This window comes from Nilaparvata lugens, chromosome 1 (genome assembly GCF_014356525.2).
Source record: "Nilaparvata lugens isolate BPH chromosome 1, ASM1435652v1, whole genome shotgun sequence".
NCBI classification, from domain to species: Eukaryota; Metazoa; Arthropoda; class Insecta; order Hemiptera; family Delphacidae; genus Nilaparvata; species Nilaparvata lugens.
The window spans coordinates 100,674,931-100,698,631 of NC_052504.1; the positions used below are offsets into that span (position 1 = coordinate 100,674,931).

At 36.8% G+C, this 23,701-nt stretch overlaps 1 protein-coding gene across 1 annotated transcript in view; it reads left to right on the plus strand.

Annotated features, from left to right (window-relative positions):
• Positions 1-23,455, plus strand: part of LOC111059293 (venom carboxylesterase-6) — a 43,530-nt gene extending 20,075 nt beyond the window's left edge. The window contains 6 exon segments of the mRNA XM_039419831.1: positions 1,140-1,339; positions 3,603-3,756; positions 8,068-8,188; positions 13,483-13,645; positions 22,118-22,325; positions 22,328-23,455. Of these exon segments, the coding sequence (XP_039275765.1) occupies positions 1,140-1,339; positions 3,603-3,756; positions 8,068-8,188; positions 13,483-13,645; positions 22,118-22,325; positions 22,328-22,371 (890 nt within the window). The 3' untranslated portion in view covers positions 22,372-23,455.
• The last annotated feature ends 246 nt before the right edge of the window (positions 23,456-23,701 follow it).

A 23,701-nucleotide genomic window follows, 5' to 3' on the forward strand; every position in this document is an offset into this window, starting at 1 on the left:
TCTGTTGCCAGATCGATTCTTAACAATGTAGAATTCATGATTAGTCAACAAAATATTCCATCTTAAGCTGCGTACACATATACGCACCTCCAGCCCGCACCGAGCACGCTCCGCCCTCGTTCCGCCCTCGTTCCTCCATCGCACCGCAGTCGCTCCGCCTCCGCTCTACAGTCGCACCCATCATGAACGTTACGGAAGATGTTAGCTCTTCTCGCGTTCCCCGGTCGAACCACTCTTGCTCGCTCTGCTGGAGTGACTTCGGTTGCGGAGCAGAGCGAAAGTCTGTACGCACCTTTAGTTATGAAATTATCGTAAAATATGATTTCTGGCTTAATAGAATATAATTGTTCATTTCAAACGAAAATGAGCCGTTAATATTACATCAATAAACCTGTATCAGCTACCTCCCACTCAACTCAATCTCTGATAAACTAAAACTAAAAACAAGAGCAGCAGCATTTATACTAGTGGGCGAGTACTGCTATTGGTCAAGGGCATGAACGCCTGCTATTGGCCCAGCTAGACAGTCTCCTCCCACTCAACGGTGTGACAAAATGGTGGCTAAAGCAACAGAGTCGCCATGCTAACAAAATTTACTTTCAGTACAAAATAAGAGCCAAGAAAACAAGTGTGAAAGATAAATATGTAAATGGAAAACTATTGACTCATGTATGATTACAATTTTATGATAAAACTCAACTTTTAGTTTAGCTAAAGCTTTTAGCCACCATTTTGTCACACCGTTGAGTGGGAGGAGACTGTCTAGCTGGGCCAATAGCAGGCGTTCATGCCCTTGACCAATAGCAGTACTCGCCCACTAGTATAAATTCTGCTGCTCTTGTTTTTAGTTTTAGTTTATCAGAGATTGACAATGGTGTAATAACCGAGACCGGTCTTTCTAATTATCAATAAATCAGTGGTTTTTTGACAATTTCTTAGTCTTTCTCATTCAATATGGATAATTACCACAATATCAACTTTTCAACTACACAAAAAGTGTATCATCTACCGTCTATAGAAGGCATTAAGAAGACAGAGGCCTTGCAACGTTTTTCTCCACTGCCATTATAACGTGGACCTCACTATACAGTATAATTAACTGTTTTTGTTAGAATGGAAAATGAATTGATTGATTGCAGAACTGTGGGACAAACCGATATTGGAGGACAGGGTGAACACATATTGGAACCTGGAGATGGGCGCCTATGCACTCGACTACAACCATACAATGTACGACAAGCTGAAACCCAAGTTTTCTGAGCGCACAAGGGAGTTCTACTACCCCATATTGCCAGGCCATCAAAAATCATTGTTCGACGATTTCAACGCTTTTGTCAAGGTATTCAATTAACTTCATCACTAGTAGTTCTATGAACAGTAGACCTCACGCAGTTTTCTCATCCACAAGTATCTGATGTCACCTGTTCTAGTTGATTCGGTTGAATCACAATTAACAGTTGAATCATAATCTACTCTTAAAAATGTTATTTGTTTTTTTCAAGATGAAACACTTACTTAATAATATATGTCAATTAACTCAGTTCACGTTTGAATTTGTATCAAACATGATACAAACGTGATAATCTTTCCATCTGATAAAAATATTTCTCAACTATTTTGAAATTATTTTTTCCTACAGTTACGTTGAAAAGTGGCCATTGCTGCACTGATTACAGAACGCAAAGAATCACTTTTCCGCTCTAGTGCGGGAAAAATTTTCTGCACTCCAGATTTGCAACATGGCAACGCAAAATACTTAGTAGGTTATATGGAGCAACAGTGCAGCAAAATCAAAATGAAGTTGGTAACAGTGACTGGGCTGCTATAGTGAGCAGAGGTGCAACGAAGCACAACGCGCAAATTATTAAGTATAACCAAGGACAACATTTTTATTCAATTTGACAATAAATTAAGGTTTTTATCAATAATAAAATTACACAGAAAAACATTTGATGCATTTCAGGCAATTTTACCCATAATTACCCACTTTTCATATTCAATGGTAACTGTAGGAAAAACTTAATGTGAAATACGTGCGCAAAGTTCCTCTGCTGCAATCAAGAAACCATTCCAAGTAAACGTTTCTTTCGGTGCAGCAAACTGTCACTTTGCGCACTAGTTGCACAAATAACTATTGTTCAATCAAGAATATTAAAATTTCTTCAGAATTCAGTTTATTTTATTTTAATTTTCAATCAATCATTAAATTTGTTTTTCAAATGTGAGAATATTGATACTGATGGGCACGCATCATGAAAAATATTGAATCCTTACCTTATAGAAACAGAAATGGAAATAGATATCTTGTAATGCATGCGATGAATAATCCACTTGTCAGCTGATTAATTATTATGAATAACTCTATAGTATGATAAGTCCTACCTTCAAAGTACATGATAATATATAGTGATATCAGAGTATGGAGGAATACTTTCCTTTTCATATTATCCTTAGAATGCAAATTTTCAAGGAAAACTTGTGTATACATCGACGCGCAGGAGAAAAAGGAATATTCCTGCCAAATCTCATCAAATTCTACCCACGCGTTTGGCCGTAATCACGTTACATATGGACAGATAAAAGAAAATCCTAGTTAAAACACAGATCTCACTACGAGCGGTCAACAAGAAATATCAAGTATTGTTGATATAAATAAAAATAGAAACTTGAGGCCCGGTTGCACAGCAGCCGGTTAAATTTCAACCATGATTTATTTCAGGAGAACCAATCAGAGAAGGTGTTTTTGAAAACACAAAAAAAGAAAAGACAGCTTCTCCGATTGGTTCTCGTCGAATTGATCACGGTTAAAATTCAACCGGCTTCTGTGCATTTGAGAGACGTGATGGTTTAAAAGTTTTGTTCTTGCACAGCTCAGTCCCATTCTGTGTTGGGACAGCGAGATACGTTCGTTCGCCATTGAGGCCTACTTTTCGGGTATAGGACTGAACCTTAAAGCCTGGTTTTCACTAGTGGAAGAAGTAGTCGAGTAACTGGCATACCAACTCTACCGAGCTAACTCTACTCTACTTACTTGGTCGAGTGACTGTTTCCACTACAATTGAGGATAAAGTGTGTGAGGGTAAAGTGTGTTGTCTAGTAAACATAACTAACCTTAAAATGTAAATACTTTTCGATAAATAAACACTTGAACACTTATTAATACTTTAATAATTTAACACTTTTTAATGAATAAAATTAATACTTTTTAATAAATAACAATACTTCTTGAACTTGATAGTATACGGCACGACTCTACTCTTCTAGCTCGAGACTGTTTTCACTAGCATAGTAGTGGTAGAGTAGAGTGAGAAGCGGTGGTGGGGGAAGGCAAGTGGTAGAGTACTATCCCACGGTGGGATCACTCTACTCCACTGAAGACTAGTTCTCTATCATGAACGTTTTGAAAGAGTTCACAAGATAGTACTTGCACAGGGAACACTACTAGTAAAAACCAGGCTTATAGGACTATCGGCTCATGTTGACAGTGGAAATTGGTACACATACTATGAGATATCTTCTCATTCTATCTTTCCTCTATGATAATACTGAGTAACTGCATGAATAAATGTATAAATGAATGAATGAAGTTTGATTGAATTCAGATGCTAACCGACCGTCTTTACACGACTGGCATAGTAGAGGCAGCCAGGCTGCAGGGCTTTGCCAACACCAGTCAGCCCACCTGGGTCTACAGGTTCTCCTATCAGGGAGAGTTCAGTTTCTCTGATGTGCTTTTTGGAAGTCGTCAGCTGTGGGGTGAGTGACCAACATTCAAGTCTCAAATTTTCCAAAACAATACAACAATGAGAAATATCAAAATCAAAAATCTGGTGTGGTGCACTCACACAACTTTCCTTGCCGTTATTAGAATTGATCACATGACGCTAGTGTTCACGCGCATCTCAAGTCTACTATTCAAAGATTTGAGCCAGCTAGTGACAGGGCAATAACGCTGGAGACACACGAGGTCTGCTATCTCTCCATAGTGAATCATTAAAAAGAATAAACAGTTGCCAACAGTTTGCAATTGGATAATCACATTTTCGAGCTTATTTTTAGAAAATATTATTTTCTATTTTCGAGCTTATTAGAAAATTCGACTGGCAGTCAGATATTTTACAATAAATGAATTGATCACTCACTGTGACAATGAGATCTTTCGGCAGGTTCGCAATCTTCTTGGTTGTACTCATAGACAAGTAGAAGGATAGAATGGCAATTTTTAGTGTTCTGTTGGTGTCTATTGGATTAGTGTTCGTTGGTGCTGTTGGTGTCTATTGGTGTCTATTGGATTAGTGTTTGTTGGTGCTGTTGGTGTCTATTGGTGTCTATTGGGTTTGTTTTGCTGAGAAGGTAATCAAAAAGAATGTGGGATTTGAAGTTGGTTTGTTCGTTTAATATACATTGTCTATCCCTTTTAAATTGGGTGTATATCTCAAACTGTTCTATTGTGTCCAATTCTGGTCCTTTGTTTTTTATGTGTATGATTTGTAGACCAGTATTTATGTTTGTGTGTTTGTGATTTTCTTGAATTAGGTGGTCAGCAAATGTAGATTCTGTTTTTGTTTTTAGTCCCTGGATATGTTTCTTGTATCTCTGATTGAATGAGCGGCCAGTCTGTTCGATATAGAATTTATCACATTCAGAGCATTTTAGCTTGCATACTCCTGGGAGTTTGAGTTTTTTGTTGTCTTGAATCTTTTCTCTTTTATTGATTTGCTTGTAGATTTTATTTTTTTGTTTTGAATGCCACTTTATACCCAGATTTTCTAAACATACTTCCTATTCTGTTGGATTTGTTGTTTATGTATGTCAGTGTTATTAACTTTTCAGTTTTGTCCTTCTCCTGTTTTTTATTTTTGATTTTTTGGAGTAGTTTGTCGATTAGGTTGTGTTGGTATCCGATCTGTTGTGCTAAATATTCTATGGTATTGAGTTCTGCTTTGTAGTGTTCAGGTGAGAGAGGGATGGTTTGAAGTCTGTGTAGCATAGATAGGAAAGCTGAGTGTTTATGTTGAACAGGATGATTTGAGGAGTTGTGAATAAGGGTATCTGTCATGGTTGGCTTCCTGAATATGTTGAAGGAGTGTTGTTGGCTGTGTTTTGTGATACTTCAATCTAAGAAATTGAGGGTGTTTTCATGTTCATATTCAGCTGTAAATTGGAGTTTTTTATCGATTTTGTTAATTTTTGTTCTGAGTTGTTCACATTGTCTTTTATTGCCATTATATAAGAGGATGATGTCATCAAAATATCTGAACCAATATATTTTTTTTTGCTTTGAGTGTTGTTTTTTACCACCTAATTCAAGAAAATCACAAACACACAAACATAAATACTGGTCTACAAATCATACACATAAAAAACAAAGGACCAGAATTGGACACAATAGAACAGTTTGAGATATACACCCAATTTAAAAGCAATAAACAATGTATTTTAAACAAACAAACCAACTTCTAATCCCACATCCTTTTTGATTACCTTCTCAGCCACAACAAACCAACACTAATCCAATAGACACCAACAGCACACTAAAAATTGCTATTCTATCCTTCTACTTGTCTATGAGTAGAACCACGAAGATGGCGAACCTGCCGAAAGATCTCGTTGTCACAGTAAGTGATTAATTCATTTATTGTAAAAATTAATATCTGACTGCTAGTCGTTTTTTCTAATAGCAAAAAGTGATTTAATAATAAGCAGTTCGTGATGGGAAACAACATTGAAGAATTTAATTTTAGGTGGAAATGTTACTAAACATTGATTGTGGAGATTCTCATGCTCAATCTTTTCCCCTCAAAATTTGTTGTGTAAATTGTATCTGAATCCTAATAATTGAGAATCTGGAATCAAACTTTGCATAGATGGGGCGGAGCTCCTGGAATTTTCACAGATATGGGACTTGTGGCAGTTGATAGAACTTATCAATGACTATTTTAGGTATAACTTTGATCGAAATCGTTGGAGCTGTTTTCGAGAGAATCGCGAAAAACCCTGTCTTTGACAACATTTCCGCCATTTCGGCCGTCATCTTGGATCGCATTTGATCGAAATTGTTCGTGTCGGATCCTTATAGGGAAAGGACCTTAAGTTCCAAATTTCAAGTCATTCCGTTAATATTGGGAGATGAGATATCGTGTACACAGACCCACATACACACACACACACACACACACACACACACACACACACACACACACACACACACACACACACACACACACACACACACACACACACACACACACACACACACACACACACACACATACACACACACACACACACAGACCAATACCAAAAAACCACTTTTTTGGACTCAGGGGACCTTGAAACGTATCGAAATTTGGAAATTGGGGTACCTTAATTTTTTTCGGAAAGCAATACTTTTCTTACCTATGGTAATAGGGCAAGGGAAGTGGAAATATTCAAAATCTATTACAAATATCAACATTTGAAATTATCGAAATTACAAACATAAAACTTGCAAATATCAAATTATGCAGAGTTAGGCAACAAAGGGGATGTATTCGCCCCGAAATGGAACCTAAATATTTTTCTGTTGCCGGATCAGCCACAGAAGTTAGACTGAGGTATGGACATTGGAGTAAGGAGGATTTGAAAAAGTTACCTTATACTCATTTTGGAACGAAACCTGAAAACTTTTCTGTACATAATGTACCCAGTGTTTTTGCCTGTCATTTTTGAAACTAGAGAGGAGAAGGATTTAATCTCTAATAATATTGTTGGATATGCATGGTAAGTACCAAGCAACATGAGGCGTTTTTCAGACGAGGATCTCTCCTATTGGCTGAATGGATTTGGGTTCTGTAATATTAGCTAATAATAGAAGAGCTCCTGCCCTGCCGAATCGTCTGAGAACCGCTTCGTGTGGCTTGAACCTATAGTGAGGTCCACGTTGTAATGGCAGTGGAGAAAGCTAGGAAAACAACATTGTCGATCCTCTATGAAGGGTAACTGAAACCGGTTTATTGATATAATAGAAACTGTTCATTTTCGTTCAAAATAATCGATTAAATTTTATCAAGCAAAAAATTTCATTTTATAGGCTATTACTTCATTATGAATTTTTAAACAAGATCGAATTTTTTGTTGATTATTTATTAATTCTACACTGTTGAAAGACGATCTGGCATGATAGAAAACCGGGAGAGAGATAGCGCTATCCGCTCTGTTGAATGATAGACAATGATAGCAATACCATTGCTAATCAAACATTGCCATTATAACGTGGACCTCTCTATAGGTAGTGGTGGTGATTACTGATGGAAAGAGCATCGGGCCTCTCTGTCTTGGAGAGAGAGCCGTGTGAAAAGTAATATCTCTCAGACTATAGAGAAATAATTCGTTGACTTTATTTCTCATATTATTGACTCTAATAATAGGAGTTACGGTTTGGTATGCGGATGTTTGTTATACATATATTTGAGAAAGGCTTTTAAGCGGAAATAGATGTAAAATTACAAATAGGGGCTTGGTTATAGATGTAATATTAATAGATGTAATAGAAATAGAATGTAAATAGATGTAAAAAAGATGTAAAATGGAAATTAGATGTAAATAGATGGAGAATTACTTGGAAATAGATGTAAAATTACAAATAGGGGCTTGGTTCAAAAAATTGCATTGGTGGTTCACAGTGTTCAAAATTAATTCTAATATTTAAAGTTACTGTTTTGTATGCAGACTATTGTCATCAATAATCATATTTGAGTAGAAACAATATAAAAACTTTAAGGGCCGTTTGCGCAGTGAGAGTTTAAACTAAATTTCATTTTAAACTGGATAAATCCATATCAGGTCTAGTTTGTTATAATGTATTTCATTTTGAGTTTAAGCCACCAGCTGATTAAATCGAGTTTGAGCTTTGACTGTGCAAACGGCCCTTAGTATCCTTCTATGAAGAGAAAGAGAAAGAGTGAATAGCGAGGGTACTGAAACTTTTTATATTGTTTTTATTTGATTCAAGTAGCCCATATAAGCAAAGTGATTTTATATATTATTATTTGAGATTTACTGAATTTAATTTCTGCCACTCCGAAGGACCACCAGTGGGAGATGACTTTATGACGTATATCGCCAACCAATACCCTCTACGCCACCGGAAGGACATAAATATGGGTATTTTGATGAAACATCTTTTCATTTCATTTATTTTCGAAGGGTGAGTTTGACAATATTTTTCAATTCAAATTGGTTGTCATAAAGTTACAAATCAAATTCACAAATCCACAATCAATTGACCGAAGCAAAGCTGAGGTCTTAGGCTCAACTCACAGTTACGCGACTCAGGTCGAGATGACACTTGACTCCAGTCGAGAGCATGTGTTTTTAAATGGTGACGTTGCGGAGAATCGACTGGTCTGAGTGTCACCATTTGGAAACAAATTCTCTCGACTAGAGTCGAGTCTCTTCTCGACCTGAGTAGCGAAGGTGTGAGTTGAGCCTAAGTTTCGACTCGATCGGCTTTTGTCTGTGTGTTTGTACCGCAGTTAAGGCCATTCCACACAGCACGTGGCGTGCGTGGTTGGACGCACGCCACGCCGGCCACGCTAGCCACATGCCAATTCACACCGCCACGACTGTTGCGATGCTATACCGGCCACGTTTCCCGTCAGTATGCAGGAAGATGTCAACTCCGACGGTCCCGTGGTGTGAATCTGGATTTTCTTGTGGCTTACCTTGGTTTGATGACTCCAACAGCAGCAGTAGTAATGATAATGAGCTGGTTTTATTGTATTGGGTGACAGCACGGGACCAGTGGGTACATCCAATCAATAAAAAAAGGAAGACCTATGGCGAATTCCATCATTTAATGCGCGACCTTGAGGCTGACAATGATAGTATACGTTCTATACGATAGTATACGTCTAGTATACGTTCTGCGCATGCTCGGACCAAAACGTGGCTGGACACGTTTGAAAAGATCGCTCAGAGAGCGAACGGTAGCCACGCGTGGCTAGTATAGCAAGCGTTGCCGCGTGGCCGTGGCTGCTATGTGAATTGCTTCATTTGATTAGCTGGGAAGCGATGTTTTGAAAAGTAGCTAGCGTGCGTCCAGCCACGCACGCCACGTGCTGTGTGGAATGGCCTTTACAGTCGCAGTTATTGTCCAATTTGGATGAAATTTGGTATACAAGTACTTTGAAACAAGGCGCGTCGACGTATATATGAGGTTTCTCGAAATTGAAGAATGTAGAATATGAGATTTTAGCGATGATAATTCTATTTTGACGTACGAATATCATCATATGGGAGTAGACATGTGATTAAATCAAAAAGCAACATCGTTAATAAAATAAATAAACAAGTTAGTTTTTTTAGGGAAAAATCTCAATGAATAGATTAAGAAGATGTAGAATGTGAATGTGTTGAATTAATGAAAGTTTTATTGATTTGTATCAAGATATTGATTCTAAGAATAATATCCTACAAAAATAATAGATAAAGAAAAGGAGTCATAATCACCATTGCAGTTGCGACTCTCCTATATGGAAGTGAGAATTGGATTCACACACGTAGAATGGACAGTGGAATTCAAGCTGCAGAAATGAGGTTTCTAAGGAGTGTATTTGGCTGTACTAGAGTTGAAAGAATCAGAAATACTGATATGAGACAGGTTTTATTGGTTGCTCCTCTACATGGAAGAGGAAAATTTATTTTTATTCAAAATAGACGCAACTTGTGCAGTCGTTTGCATAGAATGCCACCTCAAGGAATTTCCGTTGTAACGGGTGATTTTTTAAGAGCTTGAGAACTTTTTTAAACAATAAAACGCATAAAATTTGCAAAATCTCATCGGTTCTTTATTTGAAACGTTAGATTGGTACATGACATTTACTTTTTGAAGATAATTTCATTTAAATGTTGACCGCGGCTGCGTCTTAGGTGGTCCATCGGAAAGTCCAATTTTGGGCAACTTTTTCGAGCATTTCGGCCGGAATAGCCCGAATTTACAAATACAAATACAAATTGTTTTTATTCTGATTCAAAAATCAAATACATACAAAATTTCAAATACATCAAACATCAAAAATGGAAATAAAATGCAAAGTGCACTGAAGAAATTGTATAAAATATAATTTATGTAATAAGGCTTTCTACGTGTATGATGTATTATGAAAAAAAACAAAGCTTTTTCGAAACAGAATATTTCTAGCTTGCTGTAAGCATAAAATGCTTAACGTGTGCAAGCAGGAGTGCTTATACTATAATTGAATAAAATCAGAAAGAAGAAAAAAAAAATTTTTTTGGGCAAGAAAAAAATGAAAACACACACTCACACATTCACTCACCTCTCATACATTTCCAGTTTGTTAATTACTTTTTGATATGATTTTCAACAACTATAATAATTATTATGTCGAAAACTAAGAAAGAATAAAAAACATGTGCTCTAAACAATCAGGCAAGATATTTCTAAGCCATTTAAGAATGTAATATTTGAACATTTTCCTATTATCAATTCTCTTTGCCTCAAAAGGTAAATTATTGAAAAATTTCGGACCTAGAAATACAAACGATTTCTGGAAACAAGTGGTATATGACCTGGGAAGCCTTAGCAGATCAGAAGTGACTCTCCTAGTTTGATAATTTGTTCTCTCCCTGAAAAGTGCCTGACCACTGTTTCCAGACATTACAAAGAATAGGTATAAAACTTTGAAAACATATATGTATCTTAGAGGCAAGCATTTTATATCTTGAAAAAGGGGAAAGGCATGTTCATATCTTCCTGATTTTTTAACAGCTCTGACATAGATTTTTGTAAGGTTATAAGTGGTCTCAAGTGGGTAATGTAAGTAGAGCCCCAACAACTTATTCCATAATTCAGTTTAGAGTCAACAAGAGCAAAGTATAACTGTCTAAGAATGGTGGTTGGAAGAATCTTATTTAGAAAATAGAATTTTCTCAGGATATGTAAAATATAATTTTTAACATAACGTATGTGTAGAGACCAGGTAAGCTTCTCATCTACTGTAACACCTAAATATTTGATGGAGTCAATTTGCGTGACAACTTGACAGTTACAATTATTCCGCAAACAATCAACGTGGAACTTCAAACCAGATGGTAAATTCCAGCTTGACGACAGTGTGAACAGAATATACTTGGTCTTTGACAGGTTAAGAGACAGATTATTGTGTTTGAACCACAACAACAACCTATCAACATCAGTCTGCATCACACTCTCCAAGTTCAAACCATCCAACCCACAATATGCAAAAGCAGTGTCATCTGCGAATGACACTGGCACACCATTGTAGTTACATGAGAAAAGGTCATTTATGAATACAAGAAATAGGATTGGCCCAAGGACCGATCCTTGTGGTACACCACAATCTACTACCTGGACCTCACTCTTCACACCTCCTATGACAACATATTGCACCCTTTCTTTCAAATAGGATGAAAACCACATATGTGCAACACCTCTGATACCAGCATTATATAGTTTGTCCAGCAGAATTGTGTGGCTTACTGTGTCGAATGCCTTTTTTATATCCTAATTTCTTCGGAAATGTTGTCTTCCAAAGCTGGAATAGTTACTGGCTTATTTCTGTAGACTTTAGACTTGACGTAGCCCCACAAAAAATAGTCTAAAGGCGTCTAATCGCATGATCTTGGTGGCCAACTTACCGGTCCATTTCTTGAGATGAATTGTTCTCCGAAGTTTTCCCTCAAAATGGCCATAGAATCGCGAGCTGTGTGGCATGTAGCGCCATCTTGTTGAAACCACATGTCAACCAAGTTCAGTTCTTCCATTTTTGGCAACAAAAAGTTTGTTAGCATCGAACGATAGCGATCGCCATTCACTGTAACGTTGCGTCCAACAGCATCTTTGAAAAAATACGGTCCAATGATTCCACCAGCGTACAAACCACACCAAACAGTGCATTTTTCGGGATGCATGGGCAGTTCTTGAACGGCTTCTGTTGCTCTTCACTCCAAATGCGGCAATTTTGCTTATTTACGTAGCCATTCAACCAGAAATGAGCCTCATCGCTGAACAAAATTTGTCGATAAAAAAGCGGATTTCCTGCCAACTTTTCTAGGGCCCATTCACTGAAAATTCGACGTTGTGGCAGATCGTTCGGCTTCAGTTCTTGCAGGAGCTGTATTTTATACGGTTTTACACCAAGATCTTTGCGTAAAATCTTCCATGTGGTCGAATAACACAAACCCAATTGCTGCGAACGGCGACGAATAGACATTTCACGGTCTTCAGCAACACTCTCAGAAACAGACGCAATATTCTCTTCTGTACGCACTGTACGCATTCGTGTGGTTGGTTTAATGTCCAATAAAGTAAACTGAGTGCGAAACTTGGTCACAATCGCATTAATTGTTTGCTCACTTGGTCGATTATGTAGACCATAAATCGGGCGTAAAGCGCGAAACACATTTCGAACCGAACACTGATTTTGGTAATAAAATTCAATGATTTGCAAGCGTTGCTCGTTAGTAAGTCTATTCATGATGAAATGTCAAAGCATACTGAGCAAAAATACTAATGCATGAAAATCATAACCTCAAAAAAATCTGAGCAAATACTAATGCATGAAAATCCTAACCTCAAAAAAATCACCCATTAGTTCAAAACTATAGTCCTACAGACTGAGAAAGAAATGTGGGGAGGCCGAGAAAGAGATGGATACCGGAACAGGTTAATTAATAAACCCAATCCTTGAAGTGAAGATGATGATAATGATGATGATGATGATGATGATGATGATGATGATGATGATGATGATGATGATGATGAAAAGGAGTTTCCTCCGAACGCCAATATTACCGTGAATACAAGACTATAGAGTTATTCATTATAAAACAGCTGTGGAGTGGATTGTTAATTGCATGCAATGAAGCATAGTTAATGTAATGTAACTTAGTGAAAAATCAGCTGTTGTATGGACTATTAGTTGCATGCAACTGTAATAATTACAGTTTTACAGAATTATTCAGAACTACAGAATTATTCTCTTTTGTCATAGACATTCAATCCAGTTGTTTTCCATGATTCCCATTACAGCATACTCCACTGTAATGATACCATATCTTTCCTTTACAGTCGAGTATGCTTCCTAGCTCCAAAATAGGACCAGCAAAACTGCTAAAAAAAAACAACTTCAGCGCTCCAGGTGTGAGTTTTGTCAACTTCCGCAAAACTCCTGATTCGGAATTTGAAAACTAGGTTATGTTTATAGAATGCATGTAGGCCTAGTAGATTCAGCACAAGCAGGTAATGTTTTTTATTTCTCAATTATTCTTCTTTTGATTATTATGACAAGAATAGTTTAGGTTACTTGAACGTGAATATCTTTTGCAGTGCTCAAATGAGATTCTATTCTCGGCTAACGCCTCGACTGGAACCATCATTTTCGCCTGCAAAGGGCCCCTTCCCGTCCATGTGACGTAAGATACTATTCTGTTATTCTTTGAAATTGTTTTGTTTTTCAGCGTGCCGTCTGTACCGAGAGAATTGTTCGACAAGCTTCACTTGAAGAGAAAGAACGACCAAATCGCCCTGAAGGACACACGGACCTACTTTCACACCAATCAGGGCTATATACGGGCCAATCGGAAAGCGTCTTACATCACCACCTACAACCACATACTCAGGGTAACTATGATCACAATTAATACCATTATTATTATAGGAGTGACCGTAGCCAAGTCAACTGGATTCTGGCATTCCGATTCAGAAGCCTGGGTTCAAATCCCGGCCCGGACAAAAAATATTTTTTTCGGGCCACTCCCGTGTCTCAAATTAAATAAAATTTATTCACTGAGAATTTCTACAGAATATTCACAAAACAAGTATAAAAACCTGGTGTGGCGCGCTCACACAACTTTCCTTGCCTTTATGAAAATTGATAACCTGACGCTAGTGTTCACGCGCATCTCAAGTCTACTATTCAGAGATCTGAGCCAGCTGGTGACAGGACAATAACTCTGAAGACATACGAGGTCTACTATCTCTTCATAGTGAATGATTTAATAGAATCAACAGTTGCCAACAGTTTGCAATTGAGTAATCACATTTTCTTGAATTTCAAGCTTATTCTCAATTTTAGGTAGAAATGTTACTAAACATTAAGTGTAGAGATTTTCATGCTCAATCTTTTCCTCTTGAATTTTTTTGTTTAATCGTATGAAGCCTGATAATTTGCAATCTCAAATCAAACTTTAAATAGATGGGGCGGAGCTCCTGAAATTTTTACAGATATGGAACTCGTGCTATGAAAATTTAGAAAGTTAATTTGGAATTTAGAATTTAGAAGCACACACAATATAACTTAATAAAAGGGTTGCTTGATAAACATACCTAGTGCTAGAGAACGGGAAACCAGAAATGACAAGAGTGACAACGATATAGAGAGAAGATATCAACTATATTGTCACCTCTTACAGTTGAATTCAACAATTAATAAAACAAAAAAAATGAAGATACATCATGTAAACCGAAAATAAAATTACTAAATTTAGAAAGTTAACTCTGATATAGATAATTCGGTAATAACCTATTCTGTCTGCTCTACATTGAAAACGTTTCAGATTGAATCATAAGAAGCTTAAAGAATTCTAATTTCAAAAGAAGAATTGAAAATTATCATAGATATTTCTCAGAAGTTAATCATAAATAACTATACATATGTTAAGAAAAGTTCAACATAAAATTCAGGAAACTCTTAGTACATTTAGAACACACTTGGAATTTTTTAAAACACTATCAAAACATTATCAAATATTAATAATCCCCAACAATATCGATTCTGTATCTTTATATCAAGAAAGCTGCAAAGACAAATACTCCTCAAGTATCACATCACGGAATTCTACCTTGGAAAACTATTCAAAAAATATATGTCATCAAAACAAATTTAGAAAAGCTAGGGTCCTTGAAACTTCTATTCGATCCTTTACAACTTTAAGACCAAAATTATTTTAAAATATTAATTTATCAATAAGGGATCTTTAAACATTTCACATACTAATTCAACTTTTAGTTGTTTAGTAGATTATCAAATATAAGTTGAAGAAAACTGAAATTCCCAGCTGGATCCTTACAGAGAAAATATGGCCTCACATTTCAATGTAAAGATACAACCGAAAATCTATTACTCAAACCAAAATTAATAAAATTAGTAATCTATCCATTCCCAATAATATCTCAAAATAATGATTTAACAAAAGTCTAATTCCGCACGTTTTACACCCCTCCCTTTTTGAAAGTCTATAATTATTAAAACCCATTCTGTCACATCCGGAGTTCCTGGGACGTTCGTTTAATTCGGAAAAAAGTTGATACCTCATAGCTGTTTCTTCAATTTGAATCTAGGCTCGGTGATCGAGCTCTACACGTCCATATGGACAGGAGACAGCATACCCCAAGCTTCTAGGACTGCCATCGATTCAGAGGCGTCTTAGCGGTTTAAAGACACACGTTCATGAACCCGTAAATTGATGGACTCGTACGTTGATCCCGAACTTTGACCGCTGTTAGAATAAAAAAAATAAACTAGGATAATACAAATTATCTTAACTTCAGTTATATAATAAAGTCAACCTACTTTAGGTTATATAAAACTCAAATCAATACTTATTACTTTAAAACACAAATAGACATTACCTACTTCAATATCTTGATTTAATAGAAAAGAATTTATTTGTAATCAGGATTATGCCCTATACACAAAGAGATGAGTACCTAGTATTCCATAAGTTGATTGAATTTCTTCATAATAAGGTCTTTCGAGTATTGTAGTTTGTTCAGTTAGTTCTCTTACATTAATTACATATATAGTGTAATTTAAAAGAAATAAATTACATGATAGGTGTTTCCTTGAGAATCAAGAAAGCTTTTCATTAGAATCAACAAACAAATGAAATCTATAACACAAAATACTGATAGAACTCATAATAATATACTATAAACATCAGTCAATTTGGATTTAAACAACAGTAATTGAAATTTAGGTAATAGCTCCTTCTTCAAAAATAATTTAAAATCAAAAATTTCAATTTCTTCTAATAGGTACTCTACATTTCTACATATTACACTCAAATGTATCTATCACAACAAATTTAACACTCTGATGGGAGCTTTCATCAATAATCATTTCCTTAATTATATTATAAACTATGACGTACCTTTAGTAGCGGTTATAGGAGAAAAATCTCCATTGTGAGGTGACAATTTTTGATACTCTCTCTCTTCTTCACTTTAAAAAAAAACTTCTAAAACGCAAGCGAACTAAACATTGCTACTACAACAGAAGGTTGCAGAGCCAATAAAAGGAAAGACTAAAGCCGGCCGAAAGCCATAATAAATACCAAATCACTACATAAGTTCAAGCAAAGTCTAGAGACTACATCTTCAGTTCTGTTAGCAGCAATGGACAGACGCTGAATGAATGCACTTCGGTACGCTTGCCTGGTCTAGGAGCTGTGTGATCGTCCATACTAGATAGACCTAACCAACGTTAACTGTGATTGGGAGTTACTATTTTCTAGAAACATTTCCACCAATAGAAAGGAACGTTACAACTACAATTTAAGATACATTCTCCCACCAAGTGACAGCTATTTTCTCTTGACAGCTATAAATTCCTTACCTTTGAATTGAATTGAATTGAAAATTTCTTTATTCATCAAAATGCACAAAATACATCTGAACAGTGTCAAATTACAAAAAGAATTATTAATACACATACAGAAGTCAAAAGTTCTGATAAAAAACAAGATTCTAAAATCTTACAGTCAAATTGACATACTCCTGCAAAGAGTATAGAGATAGTCCCACCAAATATTCCTTCAATTTTTTTTGTAGGTATTCAACCTCCTCTATTTCTTTCAACTCTCTAGGAAGTATATTGAAAAATTTTCTCCCCATAAAAAGTGTTTTTTTCTTAAAGGAATCCAATCTATGCCTCTCCTCGATCCTTCCAAATCTGGTGTTGTAGCCATGTGTTTCGTTTCTTGATCCTGTTGACGAGCATTTTTTAAAGTACATGACTACGTCAAAAATATATTGCCCATAGATTGTTAAGATTCCAAACTGTGGAAAAACGAGTTTTACTGAGTCTAATCTTTTTAACTTCATTATTATTCTGAGAGATAGCAAGTCCGTATGCCAGATGAGAATGTATTAAAGAGTGGTACAGGGTTTTCATTGTCTGTATACTGCAGATATCTGTCAATTGCCGCAAAGCAAAAAGGCCGGGGGATATCTTTTTTACAACCTGAGAAACATGTTTATCCCATGATAAGCTGCTATCAATATCAAGGCCTAAGAATTTTGTGCCATCCACTAGTTCTAAGGTTTCGCCATTTATTTCAACATTTGGGGACCAATGATTAATTCTTTGCCTTGTAGAAAAAGGAACTACAATAGACTTGCTGGCGTTTAAAAGAAGATTCCTATTATTTAGAAATTTATTAATGGAATACAAGCCAACAGCGGATGCTGCTTCAATCTCTTCAATGGATTCACCCGAGAAGATGATGTTTGCATCATCAGCATAGAGACAAACAGCAGCTTTCCCCTGGACCACCCTAGGCAACCCTTTGATGTAGCACAGGAACAATAAAGGACCCAATATTGAGCCTTGAGGGACACCATATTCCAGACTCCTCAGGTCAGAGCGGTATCGGATTTTATATTGCAGCGCATGCGTCTCTTCAATATGCTCTATCTCAACAAATTGTTGTCTATCCTTCAGGTACGATTCAAACCATGTCTGTTCTATTCCATTTTAACCTAGAGTTTTCAACGTATCTATCAAAACATTATGCCTCACACTGTCAAAAGCACGAGTCATATCCAAGAATATGCCAACAATTTTCTCCCCTTTGTCGATTGCATTTACGATAGAGTTAATGAAATCGACTCCAGCAGTTATCGTGGACTTTTTAGAGCGAAAACCATGCTGCTCTTTGTCCAAAATGTTATTTGTTTCTAAATATTCTATTAGCTGCATGTACACCACACGTTCAATAATTTTAGAAAATACTGATAAAATAGATACTGGCCTATAACAAGCAGGTTCTCTGACATCACCCTTCTTAAATATTGGAAAAACCCTGGCTACCTTTAAAATGTTTGGAAAATGGCCCGATATCAAGGAGGAATTTATTATAGGAGTCAGGGGTTTAATTATTGCCGGCAAGACTTTTTTAACTATTGTAATTGGGATATCATCTGGCCCTGAAGAAAGTTTATTTTCAAATGACATTATTATTTTTACTAACTCATATTCTGAAATAGTTTTGAATCTGAATCTCAGTGTGGATTGACAGTTTGGATAAATCGGGGTTTCAACAGGTTTACATCTATCAGGAATATTTGGTATGACAAACTTATCTACTGCTGTAACAAAGAAATCATTAAAGATATTACTAATAGTAAGGGTTTGTTACATGAATTCCATTATCTATAACACTTAAATTTGAGTTTTTATTTTTGTTTTTACCAACATTATCGTTAACAATCTTCCAGATAACTCTATTTTTATTTCTTGCATTGGCGACTTTATTGTCAAAGACTTTTTGTTTATTTATTGCTATTTCCTGTCTCAAATCTCTCTTTCTAGTTTAAATTTAATCTTTTAAATCATCACTCTTTGTATTTCTAAATATTCTTTCAAGCTCTAATAAGTCTCTCTTTTTCCTAATGACCTCGCTGCTCGAATATTTATCCTTATTTGTTTCCTTCTCATTCATAAATAGCTTTGGAAAATTAATGTTGAAATAATATGATAAAATTGAAATAAATACATTATACTTATCACTTACTGAAGATTGATCCATCCAATTGACGCTCTCTAAATCTTTGTAAAATATATTGGAATTACAGTCGTCAAATCTCCTGCTAAGACCTCTTATTGGTTTTTTGTGAAAGTTACTAACATTAAGAATTTCAAATAGCTGAGCATCATGATCTGATATATGGGTTATAATGCCTGACACTTTCAAGTTTTCATCACAAATATTTGTAATAAAATTATCAATGGCAGTTTCAGAGGTTGTAGTTATTCTAGTTGGAAAATCGACCTTGAATGACATATTATACATTTTTAGAATATTTCTGAACTTAAGGTAAACATTATTCTTTTCTAGTACATTAATATTTATGTCACCAGCTAGTACAACATTTTTGTATTTCCTGCACAGAATTTCAAGCAATATTTCAAGTTTTTCTAAAAAAGAATCTAAGTAACAATGTTGGGGTGTTCTGTACAAACAGGCCATAACAAAAGAGAAACTATTAATTGAAAATTTGGTCACACAACACTCAAATTCTTTTTCCATCGTTATAGAGTTTATTGCCGGCAGTTCAACGGGCCTGCAACTTGAATAGATTTTATTACTAACTAAAATCATGACCCCGCCTCCCTTATTATCACTCCTAGAGAATTTCGAGCTTATAGTATAGTCGGGTATATTTAACAGTGCAGTTTCAGCTTCTGACATCTTGTGCTCAGATATTGCCAGTATGTCAGGTTTTAGCTCCTCTAAATTAATTCTCAGCAAGTCTAAACGGGATGGTAAGTGCTGAACATTGATGTTAAATTGATATTCTTCCGGATCCATCCTGTGAGACACTTGTAGCTAAGGTTGAGTAGTTTCCACCGAGCGGCAGTCGTTTCCCAAATTTGCCGCAGGAGATGCAGCGATAGACTGGGACTCGACCTCGGGAGACTGCATGTCGCCGAGCCGCCCAATTGGTGACCGGGGTGGAGAGGCCACGCAGCCTTCAGAAGCAGCCCCCCGCGAAGGTGAGCCGTCATCGGCCAGAGAAAGAGGAGAGTCAACAATCGCATAGTCACCGTCCTCAATAGCCGCAGAAATCCTTCCAGCCAGCCAGCCCTTGCCCCAACGGTTGAGGTGCATGCCGTGTCGAGTGTGGTGAAATCTTTCTGCCCGACTTGCCTCTACAAGTATCACATTCTCATACCTCCCGCCAATAGCTTTGAGTAAACAGTTCGTCCGCACTACTTCCCTGTTCACACAAGACCACTCAACAAGGTCGTGTCTGTTTGGAACATCCACTAAGACAATTTTATTTTTCAGTACCTTATAAGGTACTGAACTCGACTGATACTCCAAGAAAATCGTTGATTTTCTTAGTATCATAACTTCTACACACACACTTACAGAGTCGACACTACACAACGCAGAAAAGCAAAACAGCAAAATTCATTTTCATAACAGGCTAACTTCTCAGGCTAATTCGCATAATCCTCATCATTCACAATTGTAACAATGAAAATTGTTACAACACACACACACACACACACACACACACACACACACACACACACACACACAAACAAACAAACAAACAAACAGACCAACACCCAAAAACCACTTTTTTGGACTCTGGAAACGTATGGAAATTTGGAAATTGGGGTACCTCATTTTTTTTCGGAAAGCAATACTTCCCTCACCTATGGTAATAGAGCAAGGAAAGTAAAATCTGGTATGGCGCACTCACACAACTTTCCTTGCCATTATGAAAATTGATCACCTGACGCTAGTGTTCACGCGCATCTCAAGTCTACTATTCAAAGATCTGAGGCCAGCTGATGACAGGACAAAAACGCTGGACACACACATACATTTCCTTGAATTTCAAGCTTATCTTCAATCTTCTCCACTTGAATTTTTTTGTTCAAATTCTATCTGAAGCCTGATAATTTGGAATCTAAAATCAAACTTTGCATAGATGGCGTGGAGCTCCTGCAATTTTTATTACAGATATGAAACTTGTGACAGTTGATAGAGCTTATCAATGACTATTTTTTGTATAAATTTGATCAAAATCGTTAGAGCCGTTTTCGAGGAAATCGCGAAAAACCCTCTTTTTGACAGGAGGAAGAAGAAGAAGGTACGTTACTGGATTATGTCCGCTAATAGGAATCACATGAACTTATAATACTTTGTGCCGGTTGCACAAAGGCCGGTTAAATTGTAATCGTGATTAATTCCACGAGAACCAATCAGGGAAGCCGTCTTTCCAAAAAAGCCTTCTCTGATGGTGGAATTAATCACAATTAAAATTGAACCGGCTTTTGTGCAACCGGGCCCCACTAGTCTAACAAATCTTTTTTTACCACCTGTTCCTATCGTTTCTCCCATCCTTTTCCTTCTTTTTCTTCCTCAATCCCATCCTACAGTTTATTTACTTTTCCTGATACCTTTTCCACCTTCTCAAGGATTGAAGGTCCTATATTGAGGTCCACGTTATAATGGCAGTGTTCGATAAGCAATGTTATTGCTACCCTTATCTATCATTCAACAAAGCGGATAGCGCTATCTCTTTCTCGCTTTGTTCTGTTACCAAATCGGCTTTTAACAATGTTTAATTCATAACTAATTAACAAAATCTTTCATCTTAGTTATGAAAATTCATTATGGAATCATTGAAAAATATAATTTCTTGTTTGATGAAATATAATCTATTATTTAAAACTAGGATGAACATCAATAAAACTGTATCAGCTACCGTCTAGAGGAGGCATTGACAAGACAGAGGAACGGCAACGTTTTTCTCCTATCTTTCTTCACTGAATGAACTAACATGGAACTCACTATCATGGATAACCCTGCAATATTTTTTGCACCACTATTTGTTTGTTGCTGTATTTGTCTGGCATGTGTTCATGTGTTAGGCTCAACTCACACTTAAGGTAGACGCACACAGATCGTCATCGGACGGATTGAATTTGATGCATTGTTTTCAATTGGAGTGCGCATACCTAAACGGATGCGGATAGCTGGTATGCGCACTCCATGCAATGCATCAAATCTAATAAACCGATCCGTCTGATGCGTGCTGTCCGTCCGATGACGATCTGTGTGCGTCTACCTTCACGCGACTCAGGTCGAGAAGAGACTCGACTCTAGTCGAGAGAGCATGTGTTTTCAAATGGTGACAATCGCGGAGTCTAGAATCGACTGGGTCTGAGTGTCACCATTCGGAAACACATGCTCTCGACTAGAGTCGAGTCTCTTCTCGACATGAGTTGCTTAAGTGTGAGTTGAGCATATATCTTGTATGTAAATTTAAATTGAATATTGTAATTTGTAGAAGAACTACTCGTCAAGGACAGTACACTCAAACAATGTGGGTAGAGGCAAGTACTGGCGGCGTGCGCCCATTCTACATCCCGGTGTATTCACAGAGGACCGAAGCTATTACAAGGAGTACTTCCAGCAATACGCCTGGGATAAATTCCCTGACATCGACTCTGTGCTGAAACTCATCGACGGAAAGATTAACATTAGCGACTCCAAGTTGTTGATTATAATCCGTTGGAAGATGATGACTATATCGCCTTCTAGATCGCCTTCTAAGCCTGGTTTTCATTAGTAGAGTAAGGCTCAACTCACACTTACGCTACTCAGGTGGAGAAGAGACTCGACTCTAGTCGAGAGCATGTGTTTCCAAATGGTGACACTCAGACTCAGCGACTGTCACCACTTGAAAACACAATGCTCTCTCGACTAGAGCAGGACTTCCTATAAACCGGGCCTGCGCCTATGAAAAAAATGGCTGCCGAAAGTGGTGGCTGGCAATGATATTTTAAATGGGAACTGGACGAACTGAGATTTCAACAAACTGAGACGCTCTCTAACAGCTGATTAGTGATTTTCTCTCAATAGGAATTCTTATAAGACCACCACATATGGCGGCCATTTTTTTTCTAGTCCCAGGTCCGGTAGTATATAGGAGGTCCCGACTAGAGTCGAGTCTCTTCTCGACCTGAGTCGTGTAAGTGTGAGTTGAGACTTAGTGGTAGAGTTCCCTAGACAAGTATCAACTATCTTGTGAACTATGCCAGTAAAAAGGTTAATGATTGAGTAGAGTCATGGTAGAGTTTTAAGTAGTGTAGAGTGGGATTGCACCATGGGTAGTACTCTACCACTTGCCTTCCCCCACCACCGCTTCTCACTCTACTCTACCACTACTACGCTCATGAGAACAGTCATGAGCTAGTAGAGTAGAGAAGTTCCAAAAGCTATCAAGTTCAATAAGTATTGTTATTTATTAAAAAGTATTAATTTATTAAAGTGCTATTTATCAAAAAGTATTAATTCATTCAAGTGCTATTTTATGAAAAAGTATTGACATTTTAGTTCTGTTCACTAGACAACACACTTAACCTGCTATTCTCAATTGTAGTGAAAACAGTTACTCGACCAAGTAAGTAGAGTAGAGTTAGCTCGGTAGATTAAGTATGCCAGTTACTCGACCACTACTATGCTAATGAAAACAGTCTCGAGCTAGTAGAGTAGAGAAGTGCCATAGGCTATCAAGTCTAAGAAGTATTGTTATTTATTGAAAAGTATTGATTTTATTCATTAAAATTTATTAAAAACTGTTAATAAGTGTTCAGGTGTTAATTTAATAAAAAGTATTCACATTTTGAGGTTAGTTCTGTTCTCTAGACAACACAATTTACCTTCTATTCTCAATTGTAAATACTCGACCAAGTAAGTAGAGTAGAGTTAGCTCGTTAGAGCATGGTAGTAGGCCACTCCCATGTTTCATCATGGGATATCTTATACTATATTTTCTCTATGATATAGATAGAGTATATTGAATGAGTTTGCACAGAGGAATGTCTACAGTGACTGCCGTTAGTTTTGCAGAGTCTGCTATGTCTCTTTC